Genomic DNA, 23,702 nt, shown 5'->3' on the forward strand with positions numbered 1-23,702 from the left:
TCATAAGTCATTGGCAACTGTAATATTTCCCTCCCAAATCCTCTCCTTACCAATCCTCGCAATCACCTCATCAATGGTGATGTCTAACGCGTCTCTCATGTCTCCTGCGAACCTCACCCGGGGGTCCTTGTACAGGAACCTCGGGATCATCTTGATCGCCTCCTCTCTCATGGCGGCAACCTCATCATCGGTGTACCTGCTCAGAGCCTCCTCGATGCCCACCTTTCCTTGGAGGACGTCGTCCTGGTCGATGAACACGTAGTAGCGGCGGTCATTGTTGCTCCGGCCACCGCGGTCGCTGTCCGGGTCCCTCTCGTGCCAGTAGTACTGCTTCTCGAAGGTGGAGGCCTCGTGGAAGAAGACGGGAATGCAGCCAGACATGACGGCGTCCACGGACGAGGGGCGCATGAAGGAGTCGCCCTGCGGCTGTAGACAGAAGCGGGAGGAGGTGAAGAGGGACATGAGTTTCAGCGGTGACCGGCAGGTGATGCTGCCCTCGAGGCCGCCGCAGTCGAGCTTCCCGCAGCTTCGGCGCGGGATCGCAGCGTCGCACGCGTTGAAGATGCGGTCGCGAATGGCCAGCATCCCGGGGCGGCCCGCGCCGGCGAAGGAGAACAGCCATGGCCGCGGCGCGGCGCGCACGCGCGCCTGCCCCTCGGCCACCTCACCGGCCGACGAGGGGTGGAGGTAGCTCGGGTACGGCATGGCGAAGTCTCGCTGTGGCTGCTCCCAGATGTCAGTCTCGCACGTGAGCACCGTCATGTTCCTGGACTCCGGCTTCACCATGAAGCTGTTGCCGCAACCCGTGTCGTCGTCGCCACCGGCCGCCGGCACCTTCCTGAACATCCACGGGGTCTTGGAGGCCACCATGAAGTGGTCGCGGCCGCCGTGCGCAGCAGCTGCTCCGTCGCCCCGTCCCTCACCGTGGCGTTGAACATTCCGCACGTGTGCGGCTGCAGCTCCATGGCCGCGTAGTACGGCACGTACACCGTACCGCCGTCGCCGCCGCCGGGCGTCGGTGACTCGTACAGCCGCATCCGGTGGTGGAAGATCACCTCCAGCGCGTACTGGTTCGTGTTGTACCTGCCATCGTGTGCAGCGATGCAAAATCATTTGTCTCGCAAAACCAATCCCTGCGTGACTAATAACAGGAGCACATGTTTGAGTAGCTCACCAGCCGGTGCTGAGGACGATATCCTCGTCTTCGCCGTCGCTGCGGTCCCCGGCGGGGAGGAGCACCGGGCCGATCCCGGCATTGGACATGAGTTGACGAATGCTGTGCTCGCTCTCGAACGCCAGAGACCCCTCGGCGCAGACATCGAACTGTGGCGGCAGGTCCACCATGTGCACGTACCGCCCGTCGCACGACGCCGCTGCCTGCCGACGTCGACGTTCCGGAAGCTGCCGCCGAGCAGGTCACACGAAAAGTTGAGGATGAAATGAAGGAAGAGAGGATGGGCGACTCCACACGCCGCCCCTAATTCGCCATGATTCCTCCTGTTGATCTTAGCTTCTCACCATGGATTTCTCTGCTCTTGATCCGGCGCCAGGCCGTGCCTTCACTAACAAGGTCAGATCTCTCCTCCGTGTGCCCGTCGCTTCTCTCTCACCGGGTTCTAGGCCAAGTTTTCGTCTCTTGGTGGCATTTGGTAGATGCCGCTTTCGTCTCACCCATGATTCAGCTGGTTTTCTTTTGCAATCCGTTCTTGGTGCCAAGGCAATTGATCTCTGTGTGACAGAGGTGGATGATCGTGTTTGCGAATTTTGGGTCTCCTCCAAGGCAGTGGGCTTTCTTGCCTATCAATTGCAACAGTTTGCTTGTGACAGTTTCAAATGCTACTTTCTTCCTCGCCAATGAGGTTGGTCTTTCTAAAGCAAAATTGGCCGTCACCGCCGATCATCAACCACAATTCAAATGGGTTACGGTTTCTTCCAGAAAGCGTCATCGTTCTTATACCGATGCGGCCAAAGCTCCTCTTTCGGGTGCAAACACTGTGCCATTGAAAAGGCCAACCAATCAGAGGGTGATTCCAATTGCCTCGGTCTTCAGCCGCCTTTCTCATGATCTTGCACGTGCATCGGGTTCCAACACCAAATCATCAATGTTTGATAGATTGGGGCCGATCCCAGCGAAGAACTCGCGTCATCATTTGAATTCAAATTTCTTTCGGTCTTCCGAGTTGCCTCGTTTCCGGAGATGTACCAGGTGCCTCTCAACGGCACATGACCGAGTTGCCTGCAAGTCCGGAATCCGTTGCCATGCTTGCTTCAGCTGGGGGCACGTGGCGCAGGGCTGCCCCAAGCCATCTCCGGTCAACATTGGTCGTCAGGTCAGCACGCCAAGTCGTTCAGATTGGTACAAGGGGGACTTCTCCAAATGGTTTTCATTGACAAGTGGCCCCAGTTTGCAACTCCCTCGCGGATTTACTGCGACCTGCAACAACTCAAAGCAACCCCTCGGCTTCCCCGACGTCACCTCCCCTAATCCGAGCAACAGCAACAGTAAACCCCAGAGCTCCTCGCCGTCGCCGCGGCCATCGCCGCCACGGGAGATGGCCTACTTGCGTGCCAATCCTGCTCCGTTTGCTCCAGAGGGCTTCAATGTTCTGGCGATTCTGCACAGAGAAAGGAAGGCTCGCGCAGTGGTCGCTCGGCCGCAATCCCGCAACGAGGATGTCTCGATCGTCACCATTAATGGCATGCCCGATCATGAGGTACCTTTCAACACTATCCGAGAAGTGCTAGTAGAGTTCTTTGATGAGCATCTTCATGTGCCAGTATGAGACATTCAGCCGTGTTACCTAGGTCAGGCTTACGTACGCTTTGAGTATGTCTATGATAGAGACAATGCAGTGTCATCTGGTCCACACAACTATGGAAATTGCAACTTTACTTTCCAGAAACACCAATCGTGGTAGAAACTGGAAAGCCCTTAACTTTAATAGGGAAGTCTGGCTGACGTTGTTGGGTTTACCCCTTGATTACTGGGCACAGGAATGTCTTGAGCAAGCAATCACTTCTTTTGGTCGCTTGATTTCTTGGGAGCGTGATCTTAACAAACTGGGTAGGCTGATACTTAAGGCTCGGGTTATTGATCTTGAATCTGTCCCTCACTTCATTGTGGTCACTGATGGGGAAAGGGCACAAGGAGAATCCTGGACGGTTCAATGTGAGATTTTGCAACAGGAGATGCTGCAGGAATTAACTCCTGATGAGGATCCAGAACCTGATAATAGCAATGGTCAGGAACCACCCATCAACTTCTTTGGTTTTGGTCAGCAAATGCCAGGGTTTCATCAACAGCAGATGAATGCAGCTCCTGATGCAAACCCCCCTGCAGAGAATTGGCAAAATGGGCCTCAAGGCCAGAATGCATCTCAGCATGAGGTGATTGAAGGAGATCCTCCACCTTTTCAATTGCATGGTAATGACTGGGACCTTAACATGCAGCTCCTAATCAGCAGGAGGACCAGTAAGAGGAACAGCACAGCTACGAAGTCTCAGAGGATTTTGGTTCATTGAGCTCCACTAGCTCTATTATGTCGAGTCTGCAAGAACCAAGCCAAGAGATAGTTTTGGCTCTACCTGCTCAGCCACCACAACCTCTTAACCAGCATCTGAATGTTGGTATGGTCCACATTGTGAACAACTTTCTGGCGGATCCTGTCCTGGAAACATTTAGCCCAATGACCCAGCCCACTTTTATTTGCAATGCTCAAGCTGTCAGGCTTTGGGCCAACCATTTCTCTCAGAGCAGAGTTTCTAACCTTCCAACAGTTGAGATTCCCAGTGTTTGGTCAGACTTCTTTACCACCATTCTCATGTCTCCAACCCACTTTGAATGGGCCAGAAAGTTCCTTCTGTCACAGGCATGGGATGTATTGCAAACTGGCACTTCAGCACATGGCACTATCCAGTTCACTCTACCACAGATTTGCCCTAGCAAAGAACAGCTCCCATGTCAGAATCTGACTCAATCTACCCGACCAACTGCCACACCAGAATAGGAGACCATACTGTATTGCACAGAGGAACCAGTTCTGCAAGCCTCCACACTGAGAAGGAGCAACAGAATCAAACAACTCAATCAAGGCTTCAGAAAGAAAGCTTGCCCAGACAAAAAATTGTTTGGCCTGCAATGTCTCCCCTCCTACTCTTTCTACTACTTTAATTAAAAACCTTGGAGTGACTTTTGCCAAGATGGCCCCAGAGGAAGTCTCAGCTGAACAACTGCAAGCCAAGAGCAAAAGCAGAGGCAAGAAAAATGCACCATCTCAGGCACAGACCAGGGGCAAGAAGAACAACAAGGAATCAGGGCCGAGTGCTTCGGCTTCTGAAGATACACCAAGAAAGAAGCCAAAGAAATGATGTATTGGGTTTCAATATGGCCAGGTACTGTGTGCTTTTGTTTACTGGTTTTATCGTTCAGACTGTCCTGGTTAAACTTATGGCTTTTGTTTCCTTCCTGCTTCATTTTGGGGATCTTTATGTGTGCTGGTCTGTAAACTTGATGTTAGACTTGTCAGCAGTTGCCTGTCTTTCCTTTGACTTTTCGGTTAATCAACCTTGTGCTGTGCATTTGGTTTCTCGTGCTTATATAACTCTTTATAATGAATCATTGCGATAATAATAGAACCTGGAGAGTTCTTTCTTGGAATGTCAGAGGTCTAAATTCTGACAGAAAATTGAATGATGTTAAAGATAAGATTGTTGAATCAAAATATGATGTCATTTGCCTCCAAGAGACAAAAAAAGACAGCTTTGAGAGGAACTTCATAAAAAATATAGCTCATGTGGTTTTCAATAAGTACTCCTTTTTGCCATCACGTGGTGCATCAGGTGGTACTGTTGTGATTTGGAAAGGCTCTCTGTTTGACGGTGAACTCTTTTTTTCAAAATGAATACACACAGTCACTGCAATTCACCTCTCTTGCCTCAGGGGCAACTTGGATTCTAACCAACATTTATGCGCCATGTACAGATGAAGGGAAACGTGATTTAATAGAATGGTTCAAAAACATACAGATGCCAGATTTTGTGGACTGGTTAATCGTTGGAGATTTTAATCCAATAAGAAAAATTGAAGACAGAAAAGCAAGGTGCTAATGCCAATGACATTTTCATGTTCAATGCAGCTTTAAGTGCTTTGAGTCTGGTGGAGATTCCCCTAAAAGGAAGATTATTTACTTGGTCCAATAAACAGGACTCCCCATTACTTGAAAGATTAGACTGGATGTCCACTTCACTTTCATGGACCTCCAACTATCCAAATACAGTGGCAACCTCCCTAGCAATGCAGTCATTTGATCATGCACCTTGTGTTGTCCATATCGGCACCAAAATCACAAGAGCTAGAGTTTTTAGATTCGAGAACTATTGGATGGAGCACTCAAATTTCTTGCAAATAGTCAATCATGGTTGGACAGTGCCTGTTACCTGTTCTGATCCAGCTAAAATTGTCATGGCCAGATTTAAGAACATAAGAAGGGTACTCAGAGCTTGGCAAGCCCACATCTCCAATCTTTCTTTGCTGATTGACAACATCAAGTTGATCATCCACTTCTTAGATGTTTTGGAGGAATATAGAGACTTATCCATCTTTGAATGCGGCTTCAAGGAGTTATTAAATGAAAAACTCCTTTCTCTCCTTGACCAGCAGAGGATATATTGGAAACAAAGAGGTAATATCAAATTTGTCAAATTTGGAGATTGAAACACAAAATTCTTCCATGCAAATGCCACTATAAAATTCAGAAGGAATTCCATCACTTTCCTCCAGAATCATTCAAGGCAACAACTGTTTGATCATGATGGTAAAGCTGATGTCTTATGGGAGGCATTCAAAGAGAGACTTGGTGTGTCAGAATTCAGCTCCCTTTCCATAGATCTGGCTAATCTAGTTCAAACATCACATGAACTGGATTTCTTGGATGCACCATTCACTAGAGAAGAAATAGATGAAGTTGTCAAAAGTCTACCTACAGATAAGCCTCCAGGTCCCGATGGCTTTAATACAGATTTTATTAAAAGATTCTGGCATATTATTGCACCTGACTTCTATAAGCTTTTGTATGCCTTCTATGAGGGTTGTGTATGTTTACAAAGTATTAATGGTTCCTATGTGGCATTAATTCCAAAGAAAGAGAATCCTTTAACAGCTGCAGATTATAGGCCTATTTCCATGTTAAATTGTTCAATAAAGCTCATCACTAAGCTATTGGCCAATAGACTGCAATTGATTATTAGAAGCATCATTCACCTCAATCAATATGGTTTCATCAAGTCTAGAACGATCCAAGACTGTTTAGCCTGGTCATTTGAGTATCTGCATTTGTGTCACAAGTCAAAAAAAGAATTGGTAATTCTGAAGCTTGATTTTGAGAAAGCATTTGACAAAGTGGAGCATCAATTCATTCTGCAATTAATTGAGCACAAAGGTTTTGATCCAAAATAGTTAATGTGGATAAATATGATCTTTAATTCAGGGACATCATCTATTGTTCTGAATGGGGTACCAGGAAAGGTTTTTCACTACAAGAGGTGTGTAAGACAGGGAGACCCCATCAGCACCACGGGAACGGGGATCCCCCTAACCCTAGACAAACCAAAGGTAAATGGGCCGAAAGGCCCTCCTAGCCCATTAGCAGTAATGGGCTAAACTGAAGCACCTTTTAGAGGACCCAAGATCGCAGGAGACCAAGCACCTCCCCAGGACATGGCAATCCCTTCGTGGAGAAGGGATTTGCCTGTCGGCGCATTTAATGCACCCGTCCTGCTACGACCGGCCGAGGCCCAGGGGCAGCGCGCCTTCCCCCTAAAACAACATGATTACGGGGGAGGCATGCTCACGGACGGCGGGGTGACTAGAACAGAGGGAGCCCCACTTCCGGGTCGTGTCCCATCGTCTGGCAATGGACAGTGGGGGAAGCCCCACCACTTACGCCTCCCGTCACATCGAACAGGCATGGAGAGGAGCATCTACAACCCCGAGCGGCGCACAGGAAAGACCGCGGGCGATGCACAGAGCCCGGGAGAAACCTCGGGGCATCCCGGGGTCCCTCGAGGAGGATCCTAGGCCCCGACAGTTCTGGCCCATGACGCAGGGCCTCGTCTGGCGGGCGGGCGCCACTTGCAGCCCCAAGCGATAAGCAGAGCCCGGGAGAGACCTTAGGGCATCCTGGGGTCCCTCGAGGAGGACCCAGGCAACGACAGTCCTGACCCACGGCGCAGGACCCTGTCTGGCGGGCGGGTGCCACTTGCAGGTCGGCGTCCCTCGTAAGGCGCCGCATTCACACTCAAGGCAGTACGCCTCTCCCCGAGGCCAACAGGGAAGGCTATAAATAGAATAGATAGGTAATGTGTAAAGGGATGGGAAGGGACTGAACTGAATACAACTACCAGCTCCACATAGGATGTAGGATGTTATGCTCACAGCGGCCAGAACTTGTCTAAACCCCTTTGTCTCTTGATCGTCATAAGGCTGAAACCCTACTACGTGTTATACCCCTAGCCGAATCTCTAAACGGAGGTTCCCATGAATGGAGGTTCCCATGAATCCCTGCTTGCGGTACTCACCCACCGTCAACCCCCTTTCACCATTATTATTTGTCCTAGCAGCTGACATTCTACAATCCCTTATCAACCAAGCCAAGGGACACTTGAACTTGCCTCTACCCGCAGGTGCTGGAAGTGATTTCCCTATAATCCAATATGCAGATGATACACTTATAATTCTAGAAGCATGTGAAACTCAGTTATCACACCTAAAAGGAATATTGGATACATTTGCTCAGTCTTTTGGCTTAAGGGTTAATTATTCAAAGTCTGCCATGGTGCCTATTAATATCACTGAAGAGAGACATCAATCACTTGCAAATACTTTTGGTTGCACCACTGGCAGTCTCCCATTCACCTACTTGGGTCTGCCCCTAGGCACAACAAAGCCTACAGTTCAGGAGTTCCTGCCCTTGGTGAAGAAATGTGAAAGGAAAATCTTAGTCACTTCTAACCTTCTTTCTCAAGCAGGCAAGCTCATTTTGGTGAACTCAGTAAAATTATCTTTTCCAACCTTCATGATGTGCTCCATGAAAATACCAATCATTGTCATAGAACAGATTAACAAATATAGAAGACATTGTTTATGGAGAGGGTCAGACATCAATTCTAAGAAACCACCTAAAGCTGCATGGAAAATGGTCTGCTTGCCAAAAGAAGAGGGTGGATTGGGGGTCATTGACCTTAGAGTGCAAAATGAGGCTCTTCTCCTAAAAAATCTTCACAAATTCTTCAACAAAGAAAACTTGCCATGGGTAAATCTAATATGGGATAATTATTACAAGAATGGTAAATTGCCTAGTGCAACAAAGAAGGGTTCATTTTGATGGCGAGATATTCTGAAGCTTCTTGATCTGTATAAGGGGATGGCGATGTCGAACATTTTCCCTGGATCTGCAACCTATTTATGGGATGATATGTGGAATGGTTGGCTCCCAAAATTGTGTTTCCCTGAGTTGTACTCTTTTACAAAGAATAAATCCATATCCTTACAGAAGGCCAGATCACTTTCCCATCTCCATAGCATCTTCCACTTACCTCTCTGAGAGGAAGCTTTTACTCAATACACTGACCTTCAGAACCTGCTGTCAAACCTGCCAGTGTCTGCAGAAAATGACTCATGGTCATATATGTAGCGTCCAAGTTACTCATGTTCAAAGGCTTACAAGCAATTGAAAGGGCAATTTCAAACGCATCCTAGTTATAAGTGGCTATGGAAATCGTGCTGTCAGTTAAAACATAAAATTTTCTTTTGGCTCTTACTAAAAGACAGAGTCAACACAAGGGGGTTGCTCAGAAGACGTAACATGGTACTTGAAGATTATAATTGTGCAGTTTGTGGTCAAGAGCTTGAAGAAACTTTGGAGCATCTTTTTCTTCACTGCAATTTTACCTCGCAATGCTGGTCTTCACTGAATTTGGACAGTGATTTGAATCAAGATCCACTGCAAATCTTAGAAAACTTCAGAGCAAATTTACAAGTACCATTCTTCATGGAAATAATCATCTTAATGAGCTGGAGCATTTGGATGGCAAGAAATGCTCTTATTTTTGACTCAGTTGCACCTTCCGTTCAGAGCACAATAGAGATTTTCAAGTATAACTTTGCAATGGTTATCCATCGAGCAAAGACAAGGAATGCTCCGTTCATGTCAATATGGCTAGAGAACTTTAGCAATAATTAATCTCTTGTAATTTTTGTAACTTTTTTATAAGCTTTAATATATCTATTAGGGGATCTCCCCCTCCTGTTTCTTCAGAAAAAAAAAGAAGCTCGCCTTGCACAAGAATGGGAGGAAAACTGCCGTGCCGCTTCCCAAGAGGTGGAAGAGCGGCTGGCGGAAGTGGAGGAGGCAGGTGAGAAGCCATGAGCCGATCAGGAAGAAGAGCAAATAGAAGTACTTGGGGTAGTTACTTTCCATTGCTGTTAAGTTCAAAAACTTTCCATTGCTGGAAGGCTGGATTCCCAGATAGACCTCGCTCCAGGGTTTAACTCTACCATTGTTTGGACGAGTTAGTCGAGGGTAAGTACATTGCTACACGGTCAGCGGTATTATAGCTTGTTTCATGCAATTTTATGTAGTATTTTTGATGATATGGATGAGACAAGGAGAAGAGAGAGAATGAGACGATTGTTTTACAAAACAACCGTCTCATACGCTAAATTTAAGGACTATGAGATTAATTCCTCACCATTGTATGAGTTGTAACAACAACTACTCATAGTATTTTTTTTCATTCCACAAATTAAGGGATATGATACTACTACGAGAAAAAAATAATAACCTATTATAGATGTTATCTGTTAAGTTATTTTAAGATGAAAGTGTCATTGCACGAGACTACCTATTAGACGGCTTCAATGTACTTGTCCTTCCTTAATACTCCATATTTATGCTAGCAATTCGGGTCGGCCAATATTTTGAGTGGCTTTAATTTTCACAAAAAAAGGATCAATGTACACGATCAGCTCAACTGTTCCTAGATCTCCAATTTATTTATCGACCACCAAACAACAACTTTTTCCAGAGTGAATTGATTGGTGATGGAGTCCACATGGCCACAAATACCTGAAAAAGACAGTGTTATGGTAGGACATTGGACCAGCATACATCTTACTACAAGACACAAAATCCAATTTTCAATTTATTGGATTCAAGACTCCGGTACCATTCCTTTTCCAACAATCAAATCAAGCAGTATACCCGTACGATTCCATCCGCCATTGCTACGTGGTTTCTCCTTCAAGTCTGTTATTCCAGTTTCAAACCTTTATGCACTCAGATGGTTACTGCAACATAAAGCAACACCCTTTATCCAAAGTGGTCCTTTGAGTTCTCAAGTAGAAACTAGCAAGGTACAACCTTGTTCTTTTGAGCGCAAAATTACTCTGGTTTCTTGGTTACAATATATAGTCACAAAAAATCAATACACTCTATCATAAATGCAATACATGTATATTGTGGCTGGAAAATAGATACTTTCGTCCCTCATCAATCACCGGAGAGTCAGTTTCATCCTTTTACTTTGAATTGGACCAATTTAATGCTCTTTTTAGTGAACATGCCTTAGCATGTATTTTATTAGTAGGAAGAGAATTACAACTATGCAACTAGAGCCCTCATAGCACAGAGTTACATAACCACCGAGCAAGTGGCAAATGACCAAAAGCGAACCAAAGCAGCACGAGACAAAGGAAAAGAAATCACCCAGCCTAACAAACCTAACTTACAGCAACGACCAAAACATCTAATCCTGCACAAAAGGAAACATCGTGACCATGATTGTCGAAGGAGATCACAATGGTGGCAAAGCATCCACCATGATGTCACAGCAAAGCATCCGTCCAAACCATTCAGCACAACAATCGCCCGCCAAGCATATGACGACGACAGCAGAAGCTTTTCCTCCAAATGACGATGGCGGTAACCCGCTAAAGGTGATGACGACGGCATAACATCCACCAGAGAAGTAAATTATAGCGGCCAAGCATCCGCTAGAGATAATGGAGCGACTAAACAATGACAACATGGTGAACATGTGCATATGAAGCACCGGCAGGAATAGATGACAATCTCAACCCGACCGTGGACACCACCCGCAGCAACCTCCCATAGCCAAAAATGTCGAAGGCAGACGGTAGCCAAGCCTCGACCGCATTAGGCCGGTAAAAATGGCTGCACTGGGCAAAGTGGGCTCGGGCCCCGGCGAGGTGGGCGTGGCCCAGGCGACAGGGCTGACCACCGGCAACCGATCTGCCCCCTCCGGCCAAGAAGGTGGCTGCGCCACCAAAAAAAGGCAGAGCAGAGCACCAGAAGTGGAGGGGGCAGCCATGTGGAGACCGCAGCAGCAACCATTGTTGCTGACGCGCTAGCGGCGTGGGCGGCGGTGCCCCCAACCAGTTGCCGGTGACTGCAAATGCTGGTGAGGGAGAAAAAGGAGCGTCATGACTAGAACCAGCGAAAGGGTGGCCGAATCTAGCGCCCAGCGACCGACGACGGCTTAAAACGGTGGGTGACTAGGTTTGAAGGTAGGGGTAGGGGAAAAGAGAAAGGAGATGGAGGGAGGAGGCGAGCTAGGCCGGGGCTCAGCCGCAGGCCGCCACTGCCCGGCCATCTGACGGTGGCCACCGGAGGCAGCCTACGGAGGGGAGCGAGCGGTCGACTAAGGTTGGGACGAAGGAGCGAAGCCGCTGGAGTTTGACAGATAGGTTTCGCCTTAGCTCCCGATCGACCATTATACCTACCTCCCTTTGAACGTATAAAAAGGGAGTGTAGGCCTCTCTGTTGTTCTGGTAACTCTAGATATTTCATCATCCTCATCGATTGGAGGTTATCTTCAACCTCTAGCCAACCTATTTATAAATCTCTACTGCAAACTTCAAGCCCTCGACCTCACAAACACGATCCGATTGAGACTGAACGTAGAGTGTTAGATCCCGAACCCGTATGATTTCTATACCCTCGAGAGCTAGGCTATACGAGCGCGCGCGCAGATAAAATCACTAGTCAATACTACGAAAACGTCGACAGGCGCCGAGCACGTGTGTGCGTATGTGCAATTGTGCATGCGCGTCGTCCAGAGCTACACCTGCTTCGTGGATTTGAACGATTTCCGCGCAGGAACAACCAAACCAAAGCCAAATTGTTTTGTTCCCGAAACCAAACCAAACCGCTCAACCCGGTTTCCGTCCAAACCATTAGCAGCATGAGCCGTTACTCCATGAATCCATGATGTTGATGGGCCCAGCCCCAGTCCGTCAACACTGCTGGCCTCGCCCGAGACCGTAGACTTGACGCCCGCCCCGCCCGACGCGCAGGTGGCGCCCGCTCGCGCTGGCCGGCCGGTCACCGCCCTCTCCGTATCTGCGGGCGCGCGCGTGCTGTAGGATTGCTTGCTTGCTTGCCATCATCCGCAGCGACACGCTTTGGAGATCTCCGAACTCCGATCCAGCCGCGCCAAGGTGACAGGAGGCGCGGAAACACGGCGCAGTAGGCCGGCAGACACGCTGCAGCTCGGCAATCAGCGGTCAGGGGCCAAATTTTGGCTCGGCAACCAGCGGCCGGCAGCCAAACATGCCCTAAAGCCATTTATCAAACTGATAGACATTTTGAAATGGCCATTTGCACAGGCAATTTATCAACAAACCGCCGGACCGACCTGATAACTTCAGCTCTAGAGCATGAACGACCAACATTTCAAAAAATTGTGCAGGCAATTTATCAAGCAACTGTCAGATTAACAATGTTTGCGTAAAGATGAGCGGACCAGCCCTAATTTTGGCATGCAGGGAACTAGCACACGCCGTTTGAAGAATTCGCAAACAAAATCCAGCAAATCTGAGAGAATCTAGGCTTGCGTCGACAAACGAAATGCAACGAATGGTTTCGGATTCAATTCAACTACTTTGCGATCGATTGACCCCGCGCGCAGGTCCGCATGCACTGAATCGCAAAGTCAAGCCAACTACCATGATTAGTCTGACCTGAAAGAGATCTCAAGGTTGAGATTTCACTCCTCCCAGCATCTGCGACGTTACCATGACTCAGGGCGGTGAACTGATCCAGAGAGAGTTAATCTTGCAGGGAAGTAGTTATAACAACGAGATGGCTGACACTAACATTCATTAATATACGGAAGTAAAACAGAATTAAGCAAATAGCGACCATGTTTTGCTCATAGGTCAACCATGTTGGTGAGTCTCGAAGGATGCCACAAAGCTATCTTAGCTAAATCACACGGGAATAGCGGCACGTATCTGGACATGGTTCTACAGAGAAACCTCATGAGAAAGCAAGGTTTCCTTCATTGTTAAACGACGTCATGTTAGCAATCTCGAGAAGGATATTCCCAACATTCCTATCTAGTCTAGGCCACTATAAATACCTGGCCGGTTGTAGATGTAGCGTACCAACTTGAGAAGAACAAACAACACATCTGGTTAGACTGCTACTCACCAGTTTCTTGGGAAATGGAGATCCCAGTGATAAGGATGGATCAGCTGTACGGTGAGAAGAGGCCAGAGACACTTTCACTCCTCCATAATGCCTGTGCGCAATGGGGTTTCTTTTGGGTAAGTAACGATGTATGCATCGATGTCTTGATGAAGACAATTTCACTTTATTTTCTAACATCTGCATGCTGAACTGTATGGCAGCTTGAGAATCATGGGGTCAATGAGGACCTTATGAATAAAATGAAGGGACTGGTGAACAAACACTATGAGCAAGACATGGAGAAGAACTTCTACAGTTCGGAGATGGCAACGATCCAAGGTTATGAGAAAATTTCGTCAAATGTTGACTGGGAGTGCAGTTTCATGTATCGTCATCAGCCAAAATCAAACAGTCATGATATTCCTAAGCTGCTTAGGTGAGTTTGTAATAAAGTAAAACATTTTACCATTTCCAGTAATCATCTGCTGTAAATTATATAAAAAAATTATAAGGAAACTAACATGATGCAATGAACTGTGCAGAATAACAGTAGTTGAATATGCTGAAGAAGTAATCAAATTGGCTGAACAGCTCGCGGCAGCTATGAGCGAAAATCTTGGGTTGGACAAGGATTACATCGAGAAGGCATTTTCAAAACCTTCTGTAGGCATCAAGGTGGCAAAGTATCCCAAGTGCAGTCATCCAGGGCTTGTGATGGGCCTCAGGGAACACACTGATGCTGGAGGGATCATACTTCTATTGCAAGATGAGTTAGTCCCAGGTTTGGAATTTCTGAAAGATGGTAAGTGGGTCCCAGTACCTCCAACACAAGGCAACAGAATTTTTGTAAACCTTGGGGATCAGATTGAAGTGATGACCAATGGAATCTACAAGAGCATATGCCATCGGGTTCTTCCCAACAAGAATGGGAGCCGCCTATCTATTGCAACATTCTATAACCCTGGTGCTGATGCCATTATCTGTCCAGCTCCAAAGCTTACATATCCTAGCCAATATCGTTTCGAAGACTACCTTAATTTCTATTCTACTACCAAATTCACTGATAAGGTATCAAGGTTCCAGACAACAAAGGAAATACTGAAGTGAGTTATGTCAGAAGCCCAGAGCAAAGAAGTATCTTGTGCAGCAACACAGCATCACTGTGTAAATGCGTTTGTATGTAGTGCTTCTAAGGAACGGTGAAGTGTTGAGATATACAATTTACTTTCAGTGTTTTTCTGTTTGAAGAATAAACGGCTTGCACTACCTGTACTTAATGTAATATACTATTACATATGGGTATCTTCAGACACTGAAATGTCATGTTGGTTATGAAGATGCCAATGCCATTATTTAATTATGAATCTTAAATGCTAAGATTTAACATATACACAATAATAAATTACTCGCTCTGTATATGAACTAGTCTTCAGGTTTGCATGGTTAAGTTAGTAGATGTAAAGCACTGTGCATGCATAGCTATACTTCTATCAAATTAAACAGACCTTTCAAGGGAATTAAAACATCAGCTGATCGAAGAAGAAATGTAGACTCACAAGTTATTCACATTTAACTTCAACTTGCAGGGCGCAGTTTTGCCAATATAGCTTTGGTCAGGAAAGTGTTGGTTCTCTCAGCAGCTCTCTCGAGCAAAACCCTCTGATTCTTACATTGATGCCAACACTTCGACACTAAGCACAGCATAAAGTTGCCAAATTTCAGTGACCTCGAGAACTCTGATGCCCGCTCATCAGTTACAGAAATTAGCTCACCAATGGTGCTTGGTGTCAAGCAAATATCTTGACTGAGAATGCTGTAAAATAGAGCGAACAGAGATTCCGTCCAGACCAAATGAGTGCCAACATTCTCGTGATGCTGAGGCATACAAACTGGTTTCCGATCTTGCTCCTCCCCTGAAAGCAGCCTATGGCAGAAAGCAGCGACATGCAGTGGATGCATGCACTCCTTGACAATACGTGTTAGCACATCACACTGGGGAACATTTAGCCCGCCCTTTCTAAGAACCAGTGGAAAGAGTACAGCTTCCAGTGCTGCAGCTGGGTGGAGCTTGCAGAGATCCAACGCAGCGGAAAGAAGAACCGACGAAGGTGGTCTTTGAAGCTCGAGTAACTGTGGTAGGAAAACAGAACACAGAACAAGTGCTAGCCCTCCTCTTTGCACTCCATCCTCTGGAAGCAGTAAATTGGAAAGCAAGACCCTTAGAGTGTCATCATCAGCTTCCCACGGCTGTACTAAACTAAGCACTGCTGCAGCATTCCTGGACTCAACACAAAGGTCCTGCAAATCTTTCACCACTCGCTTGGCCACCAAGACAGATTCTACCGTCACAATCTCCTTCTGCAAATCCAGCGCCCTCTGCACAATCAAATCTGCAAGCGGAGGAGCCTGAGGTGGCAGAACGCACCCAGCCTCCTGCATCTCCAAATCCTCGTCTTGCTTCAGCACCAACGTCTCCAACCCAATCCCGTCCAAACCATCCCCACCACCACGGTCAGGGGCCACGCCCCCCATGACGCTCCGGCAATCAACAGGGAGCCACGGCAAGACAGGACGCGCCCGCGCCGCCGCTTCTTTAAGACACGGAGGCGGCTCGTGGAATCCATCAACGAACTCCTCAGAGGCGACACCGGGGACGCCTTCCTTCTCGGGCAATCCGTCGAGCAGGTGGCGGGCGCCGCGACGGGCCCAGAATCCGTACCGCCCAGGCGGGCCGGATAGGACGCGGGCGGCGAGGGCGCGGACGAGGTGCGGGTCGAGGAGGCCGGCGGAGGAGGCGAGAAAGGAGAGCGCCTGGGACTGGAGGAAGGGCGGGAGGGTCTGGAAGAGGATGGCGGCTGTGGGGTCGGGGTCGGGGGCGGAGGCGGGGAGCGTGGGTGCCGGGGAGACGAGGAGGCGGAGGAGCGCGGCCGCCGGGGGAGGCGAGCTGGGGCAGTCGCCGGAGGCGGGGAAGGAGGAGAAGGCGTCGGCGTTGGCGACGGGGCAGGCGAGGAGGTGGCGGAACAGCGGCAGCCACTGCTCCATTGTTTGGGGGGGTGGGTTCTCGCGGGGAACTGCGCGTGAACGAGGCGGTTTCCCGCGTTTTATTTGAGACAGAAAAAATTGATTTGTTTTCTCTCAAGTGTAAATTCGAGCTCCGTCTATTTCTGGGCTCTAGCCCATTTAAAACTAGCCTGATGGGATTTCATAACGGGCTAATTTTTATTTCCATCTGGCGCTAAGTTTACGTGGGCTGGTAGTTACTAAGGCCCTTTTTTCTACAAGCGGAACATCTGGGCTATATACACCATGTACGTGTAGAGTGGGCTGGCTATCACATACTTTTTGTCAAGACGTGGGCTGCAGTGCCGTCGACCCGTCGTCCTTCATGAGTTTTTTTTCCGAAAAGATTTTTTTTTTCTACGGAGAAACTCGCATACTCTCTCTCTCGTACTCTTACGCAGGTACCTCTATCTCTATGGTCACCTTCAACTTCGAGATACTGAAATAACAGATTTAGTTTCTAGTTCTTTGTCAAAAACATGCCGTGTTGTACTGCATAATTGTACTAGATTTTTCTTTGGAAGTAGTTGCATGCCGTCATTTCACTTATTTTACAAACCTTCTGAGTTATTTTTTTTCTAACTTGGTGCCTACATTACCTGTTATTCATTTCCTATTAAAATTCCCCTATGGTTGCCAGGGAGACGAGGAGCCGGGGAGCGTGGCCCCTTACATAGATTCACACCGTTACACGATCGAAGAGCAAGGCGCACGGATAGCAAGCCACCAACCAATCGTGCACCGACCTGCCGGAAAATCGTTGACGCGGACGCGCCACCGCGTCCAAGACCGGCCGGGCGCGCGGTGATGAGATGTTCCGCCGACCACCGATGCCCATGGATCGATCCTCCTAATCGCAAGGCCGGCCGTGACGCAGATGCAAGGACATGGATGCGAGCTGCACGCCGTTCGCGGTGGTTGGGCGAAGATGGGAGCCGGTCACCAACTCCCAGTTTGGCCTGACTGGCCAGCCAAGTGAGCAACTTCTTGTGTGTGCTAATTGCAGAGTCCCCTTAGAGGACCACTACGCAACGCAAGGGAGCTCAGTGTCAGTGACATTGGGAGTGAGCACTGGTTAATCTCTTGTTCGTCCTAATTTTTGCTCCTAGTGTTTTCCGAGAATATACTCGATCTCCAATGTGAATTTGGGGTCGATTTGCATATAATCGGCCATTTTGAGTTCGGGGACTCTGATTTTTTTTCTCTCCCTCCCTCTATTGTCATCCAAAATGTAAGAGTTTAGTTCATACCTCGAACTATCAAAAAAGTCAAATTTTCAACTTTTAATTATAAAATCGGATAATGGTGGCCATCCAACTGTCCAAACCAGATAAATTTGGTTCTTTAGATAGTTTCAAAGATGATTTTCATTTTATGAAAATTAAAAATATTCAAGTTTTAACTAAAAAATTCAAAAAATTCATAAGTACTTCATTTTCAATCAAAAAATACGAAACAGGTGCCAGCATTTTTCTAAAAATGTAACCTATCTATTGGCACTATTTGGATCCAATTTTTTCATATTCCTAATATTTATTTTCTTATAGGTATGCCTATTATTTTTGAATAAATAAGACTCAAATAGAGTAACAATAGATAGGTTATATTTTTATAAAAAATTTGGTACTAGGTTTATATTTTTCTGATTTAAAATGAATTAGATTTTTAAGATCTAACCAGAATTTTTTAAAAAATAATTTTTTTGTACAAAACTACTTTTAAAACCATCTGAAGGGCCAAATTTATCCGGTTTTAACAATTGAATGGTTCTTATTATCCGATTTTGTAGTTGGATGTTGAAAATCGAACTTCAGCTGTAGGCTGAAACGTAGACACGTGTGTGTACAATCAAAAGCTTAGCTCTATCATCTTCTCAGCCGTGCAGATCAAGTTACTCTCTACCTGCATTTTTGCAGCATCAAAATCTTTCCGAAAGGAAAAGGGTAACCATCATTTACGCAATTCGAAGAGGACAAAGAAGAAGAAACTGACAAAGAGGTGGGAAAAGGATACTCATTTCCTCTTGTTCCATTCGCGCAATAAGGCATCAAACATAATGGCATTAATAAATAGCCCATTTACAGCTCAACGCTGCAAATTTCTCTCCTAATAAGATGAACTCTGCGTGAAACCTGCAGCCTGCAGAGCAAAATCATACTAGTATTCAGCAGCGACTGTATGCCGGCCGGCCGGCCGTTCCGGAGCTGCAGTTCCTGCAGCCGGGCCGGAGGCCAACTCCAATCCAACAATACATCTCCAATAAATACTACAAATACTTTGTGTACGCCGTATCCGTATAGATATGAGCAAGAAAGAATTGGTATCATGTATACTCATGTGTGCCTTTCCTACGTCTTTCCCAGCAGATTATTCACAGTTCAACCTCCTCCTCCTCGTGTCCTTCAAATCTCCAGCTTCCTCTTCAACCCTCATGTCGTCCTGGTCACCAGCGTGACGCCGGAGAGGTCGCCGCCGAACTCCTCGAGCAGCACCAGCAGGTTGCCGCTGGGGTTGAGCCACGCACGCGGGACGTGGTAGTACCTCTGGGAGATGTCGCCGCAGCTGCTCTGGCACTTGGTCTCGCTGTACGTGCCGGCGTAGCCGCACCCGTCGCACCCGCCGCCGGGGGCCCTGTACGACCAGTACCGGCCGACGTGCCGCCCGTTCACCCACGCCTGGCCCTTGCCCATGCTGCCCATGTCCAGGGCCACCGGCGCGCCGCCGGCCGGCGCGTTGAAGTAGGCCTGCCCGATCGCATCACGTCACACGATCAACGGTGTAAGAGAAATGGACGAACACACGGTAGCCTTGATGTTGAGATGTGTAGTGTAGGAGACTGACCTTGTGCCATGTCAGGGGCTGGTTCCCGGCGGCGCCGCCCCACTCGACGGACGAGCTCCCGGCGGCGGAGTGGACGCCCAGCGACTCGCCGTGCAGGCCGATCTGGTACGTCCATTTCTGGCTGCTGAGGTCCCGCTTCCCCTCGTTCAGGCCGGAGAGCGTCACCGGCCCGAGCACGCCGACGTTCCACGTCTCGTAATGGGTGCCCTGGTTCTGCAGGACGGTGGAAGACGGACAGCAAGAGGAGATTAGGATCACGGTGGTCTGAACTCTGAACTGGAAGAAGAGTGACAATGGTGGTGAGCTTACAGGGAGGCCGACGGCGGCGCTGAGGATGGAGATCTTGTTGCTGCCCTGCCACATCTTCACGTACCCGCTGTACGTCAGCTTCGGGCTGTCGTAGCCGCCATACGCGGAGCCTGCGATGGGAAAAAAAATTGAAGGATTGATCGCTTGAATTCTGCAACCTTTTAGCTCTGACAGAGCAGCGACAAGATTCAGTCATCAGTACCGTATGACTGCCCGTTGACGAACACCTGCAGGGAGTGGCCGGCGGAGTAGATGGTCAGCTGCGGCCACTTGCCGGACTTCAAGAACTGCTCGCTCGAGTCGATGTTGACGCTGCAGCAAGCATTCAGACATTCAGAGATCAGCACGCAGAGAGACGAAGCTGTTGTTTGTTTCAGAGATCAGCAAGAGAGATGGCGGCGGCGGGAGTGACTCACTATGTGGTGTACCACAGGTAGTCGGACTTGTCCCACGTCATGCTGAGCTGCTCGACGAGGCCGTCCTTGGTGAAGGCGCGGTCGTCCAGCGCGTTGGTGGCCTCGCTGTAGGACTGCCACGAGAGGCCGCCCGCGGGGCTCATCCTCGCAGGCGCCGACGGCGCCCGCACCGTCGCGGTGTTGAACACGGCGGTCTTGCAGTCCGGCAGCACGCTGATGGACCACGCCGGGAGCTCGTAGCGCCGCCCGTTGAACGTCACGGTCGCCGCCGCGTTGGTCTTGTAGTTGGACAGGAACGCCGCGCACGCGCCGCTGCTCGACTTGAACACGTACGCCTGAAACAGAGAATTATTTGAGCAACTCTGCACGGTTGTTACGTTTCTTCAGAGGCCGTGACAATCTGACAGAGTCGCTATCGACCTTCTCGTAGTTGCCGATGGACTGGACCGTCGGGTCGCCGGAGACGAGCGCTGGCTCGGCCTGCTTGATGGCCTTGTGCAGGTCCCTCAGGTGGCCCCATTTCGGCTGCCTCAGCAAACCTGCAGAATGGCATGCCACCCTTTCAGTTTATTCGGTAAAACATAGAACCACATTCAGAACATCCTACTGCAACATTTTCTACAAAACTTCTTCCTCTTAACTGCTGCACTGAAACTGAAACTGCCATGGCTGCATACCATATTCGTCGATCGGCGCATCATAGTCGTAGCTGGTGGCGATGAACGGCCCGCCGGAGGTCCGGTCGAAGTTGGTGCCGCCATGGTACTGAAGAAGAACCAAACAAAGCACATGCTAAGCATCATTACCCATTGACAAAAACACACACACACACTCATCGATCCTACGCGGCAGCTCATGTGACATGACTGACCCATGTGGCAGCTCGATCAGCTGGATCGAGCCAGCCTCACTCGGTCACTCGCTGCCAGCAGTAAGCAGCGAGCTCAACTCACCATGTAGTAGTTGACGAAGGATCCGCCCTTCTGGATGAACCTCGCCACGGCGAAGGCCAGGTCCTCCACCGGGCGGTGCGGCACCGGCTTGCCGAACGCCGTGAACCAGCCGCTCCAGGCCTCCGTCCACATGGTGGGCTTGCTGTTGGAGTTGGGGCTGAAGTAGTCGCAGTAGAACCCGTTGCAGGTGTTGATCTGGACACCATCGCCATTTCACAAATTTCGCAAGGGTAAAGATCAGCATAGGAAATGCAAATAACGAGATCAAAGAATCTATCAGATAAAATAACTTGTCGAGCCAAAGTTTGAGAACCGGCGGTGCATTTTACTCGATAAAATTTAAGATATATTTTCTTTAAAAAATTAAGATTTATATCTCCGAATAAGTATCATGAGACGGGCATTTTGTTTGGCAGCAAGCAAAGAAGATGGCAGCCTGGGCGAGCTGGTAAGGAGGGACCGCCGCGGCAGCGATGTGCTAACGGCGCCGCACCATTGGACGCGGCGAGAAAGCGACCGAGGTGGTTGATGGCCGATTAGCGTGTGCCTTAACCACGACGGGGACGGGTTAATCCGCCAATAATTAATCCCGTCGAGCGTCGACCGACCGGACCGGACCACGGCGAGGAGGTCAAGCGGAGTGGTTAAACTTGAACCAAACCAGAGGTTGCTGTTTACTTACGACGGGGTCGGGGGCGTCGTCCTGCTTGCACATGACCCAGGGCACGCCGGCGCCGGTGGCGATGGCCATCTTGGCGGCCCAGTTGGCGTAGGGCTTGGCGCCGGCTCCCATGACGGACTCCATGGGCCCGTACTCGTTCTCCACCTGCGCCAGGATGATGGGGCCGCCCTGCCACTCGAAGAGCCCCTCCGCCTTCATCATCGACACCACCTTCTCCACGAACGCCTGCATCGCCGCCTTGAACGGCCCGTTGTCCGTCCGGAAGCTGATGCCGGGGACGTACTTGAGCCACACCGGGAACCCCCTGCAGCAGCGGCGTCATCCATGGCGGAACAGAGCTAATTAGCGAACCTTGAATTCTGAAGCAGCAAGCGAGAATGCAGGACCAATTCGCCATGGACGGCGGCGCGTGCATCCTACCCGAAGTTCCACTCGGCGCAGACGTAGGGGCCGATGCGGAGGTGGACGTAGAGGCCGGCCTGGTGCGCGAGCTTGACGAAGCGGACGAGGTCGTAGCGGTCGCCGAAGTAGTACTGCCCCTGCACGGGCTCGTGCCCGTTCCAGAACACGTAGGTCTGGACCACGTCGAGGCCGCCGTCCTTGGCCTTCTGTAGCAGGTCCGGCCACATCTCCGGCGTGCTGCGCGGGTAGTGGATGGAGCCCGAGATGAGGACGCGACGCTGCCCGTTGATGACCACGGCTCGGCGGTCGTACGACACTGCGGCATTGGCCGGGGAAAGGACGATGGCTGCCGCCGCTGCCGCAGCCAGCAGGGCGAGGAGGAGCGCGGCGCCGCCGGACATGGTGGGGTGGGTGGCGCCGGGCCTACGACGGCCCGGGTCGGCCTCTTTCTTTCGTTCTCTCTGTGCGTGTGTTCTTGGAGGGGCAATGGCAGTGGACGGGAGGAGAAGGGAGGAGGAGGACGGAAAGGGGTGGTGCTGGTGAGCTTATATCCGAGCTGTGCTGGATGGCAACGAGTGGGAATGCGTCCGTGGGTTTCCGATTCTTTCACCTGCGGCGCTTTTGATCTTTTCCCCTCGCCTTTGGATCAGCGCTTGCGGTTTACCGCTGGGCGAGGCCGCAAGCAAGAGGAAGAGGGAGGAAGGAGAGGAGTGGTGGGGAGGTGAAGCCAGAAGCGGAAAGCCGAAGCAGAGCAGGTAGAAGAAGGAAGGCCGCCTCCTCTGCTGTGACTCTCAGTGAGTGAGGGAAGGCAAGGCGGCTTTAGTTGGCGCCGAAACAGGGGAAGGAGCTTTGGGCCCTGGGGCCAAACTGAAGGGGAAAAGGTAGGGCCCACTCCCATTTCCATGGACTCTTTCTCTTTTCTTGGGTTGATGATCGTTAGTGTGGTTTAGGTTTTATGTATTTTGCATTGAATTGTAAAATTTCCTGCAAATTTATATGCTGGTTTTCGTAATATATGGGCATCGGTATTTATACCCTTTTCTCGTAATTTTCTGGTATGTAGCACACTAATTTGTTGGATAAAAATAAAATCCGTTGAGCTAGAATTATTTTTTTCAAGTTTTCTATTTTTAATAAAATAAATAGAAAACTCTAACAGGTCCAGAGAAGACAATAAGCCACCCCGGTTCGAGTCGGCGACTTTGGTTTCCCCGGCATGGGATGTTCATTCGAACTTGATGCCCCGGTGGGCACCGTTCATGAGCATTTGGTGAGTAGTTTCAGCTGGAGTGGAGAGAGCATGGAAGCAAGGCATCAGTTCAAAGATTATTAGGGCACGGCAAATCCTGAAAAGAAATACTATGAATACTTGACAGGACGGCGGTGGTCTGAGGGCAGGCCTGGCATTGGTGGCGTGTACAGCCCTGTACTTGTGCTGACTCCAATTGTACTCCAATTGGTCGCCACACCATTGGTGGCGTGGATTCTGGTAGTCTCAAGTGTAATTGCTGCACCTACAGTGGCGTGGCTTGTTCGAGCTTCAATCCCT

The 23,702-nt window shown here is 49.3% G+C and overlaps 4 protein-coding genes across 5 annotated transcripts; 1 reads left to right on the forward strand and 3 right to left on the reverse strand.

The window, feature by feature from the left end:
- On the reverse strand, window positions 1-1,344 carry LOC112890308 (xyloglucan galactosyltransferase KATAMARI1 homolog). The gene is made up of 3 exons (XM_025957221.1): window positions 1,175-1,344; window positions 937-1,083; window positions 1-838 (listed from the first exon to the last, which is right to left on the reverse strand). Exons 1-3 carry the CDS (start codon window positions 1,342-1,344, stop codon window positions 1-3), a joined length of 1,155 nt encoding a protein of 384 aa, XP_025813006.1.
- Window positions 1,345-13,480: 12,136 nt separating this feature from the next.
- Window positions 13,481-16,535, reverse strand: LOC112889897. The gene is made up of 2 exons (XM_025956687.1): window positions 15,047-16,535; window positions 13,481-13,602 (listed from the first exon to the last, which is right to left on the reverse strand). The coding sequence occupies exon 1, from the start codon at window positions 16,530-16,532 to the stop codon at window positions 15,066-15,068; it is 1,467 nt and encodes a 488-aa protein (XP_025812472.1). The 5' UTR covers window positions 16,533-16,535; the 3' UTR covers window positions 13,481-13,602; window positions 15,047-15,065.
- Window positions 13,496-14,808, forward strand: LOC112889898 (1-aminocyclopropane-1-carboxylate oxidase 1). Its single transcript, XM_025956688.1, has 3 exons — window positions 13,496-13,627; window positions 13,712-13,926; window positions 14,033-14,808. Exons 1-3 carry the CDS (start codon window positions 13,526-13,528, stop codon window positions 14,595-14,597), a joined length of 882 nt encoding a protein of 293 aa, XP_025812473.1. The 5' UTR covers window positions 13,496-13,525; the 3' UTR covers window positions 14,598-14,808.
- A 2,014-nt stretch (window positions 16,536-18,549) lies between the features above and the next one.
- LOC112888784 (beta-galactosidase 9) lies at window positions 18,550-22,996 on the reverse strand. Of its 2 annotated transcripts, XM_025955107.1 has the most exons (10): window positions 22,172-22,989; window positions 21,752-22,055; window positions 21,070-21,264; window positions 20,794-20,881; window positions 20,537-20,655; window positions 20,117-20,451; window positions 19,903-20,012; window positions 19,701-19,810; window positions 19,392-19,604; window positions 18,550-19,294 (listed from the first exon to the last, which is right to left on the reverse strand). In XM_025955107.1, exons 1-10 carry the CDS (start codon window positions 22,552-22,554, stop codon window positions 18,980-18,982), a joined length of 2,172 nt encoding a protein of 723 aa, XP_025810892.1. In that variant the 5' UTR covers window positions 22,555-22,989; the 3' UTR covers window positions 18,550-18,979. The 2 variants fall into 2 exon arrangements, with proteins under 2 accessions (XP_025810892.1, XP_025810891.1); XM_025955106.1 differs by having other exon boundaries at window positions 19,392-19,810; window positions 22,172-22,996.
- Between the last annotated feature and the right edge of the window lie 706 nt (window positions 22,997-23,702).

Source organism: Panicum hallii, chromosome 4 (genome assembly GCF_002211085.1).
Source record: "Panicum hallii strain FIL2 chromosome 4, PHallii_v3.1, whole genome shotgun sequence".
Lineage (NCBI taxonomy): Eukaryota > Viridiplantae > Streptophyta > Magnoliopsida > Poales > Poaceae > Panicum > Panicum hallii.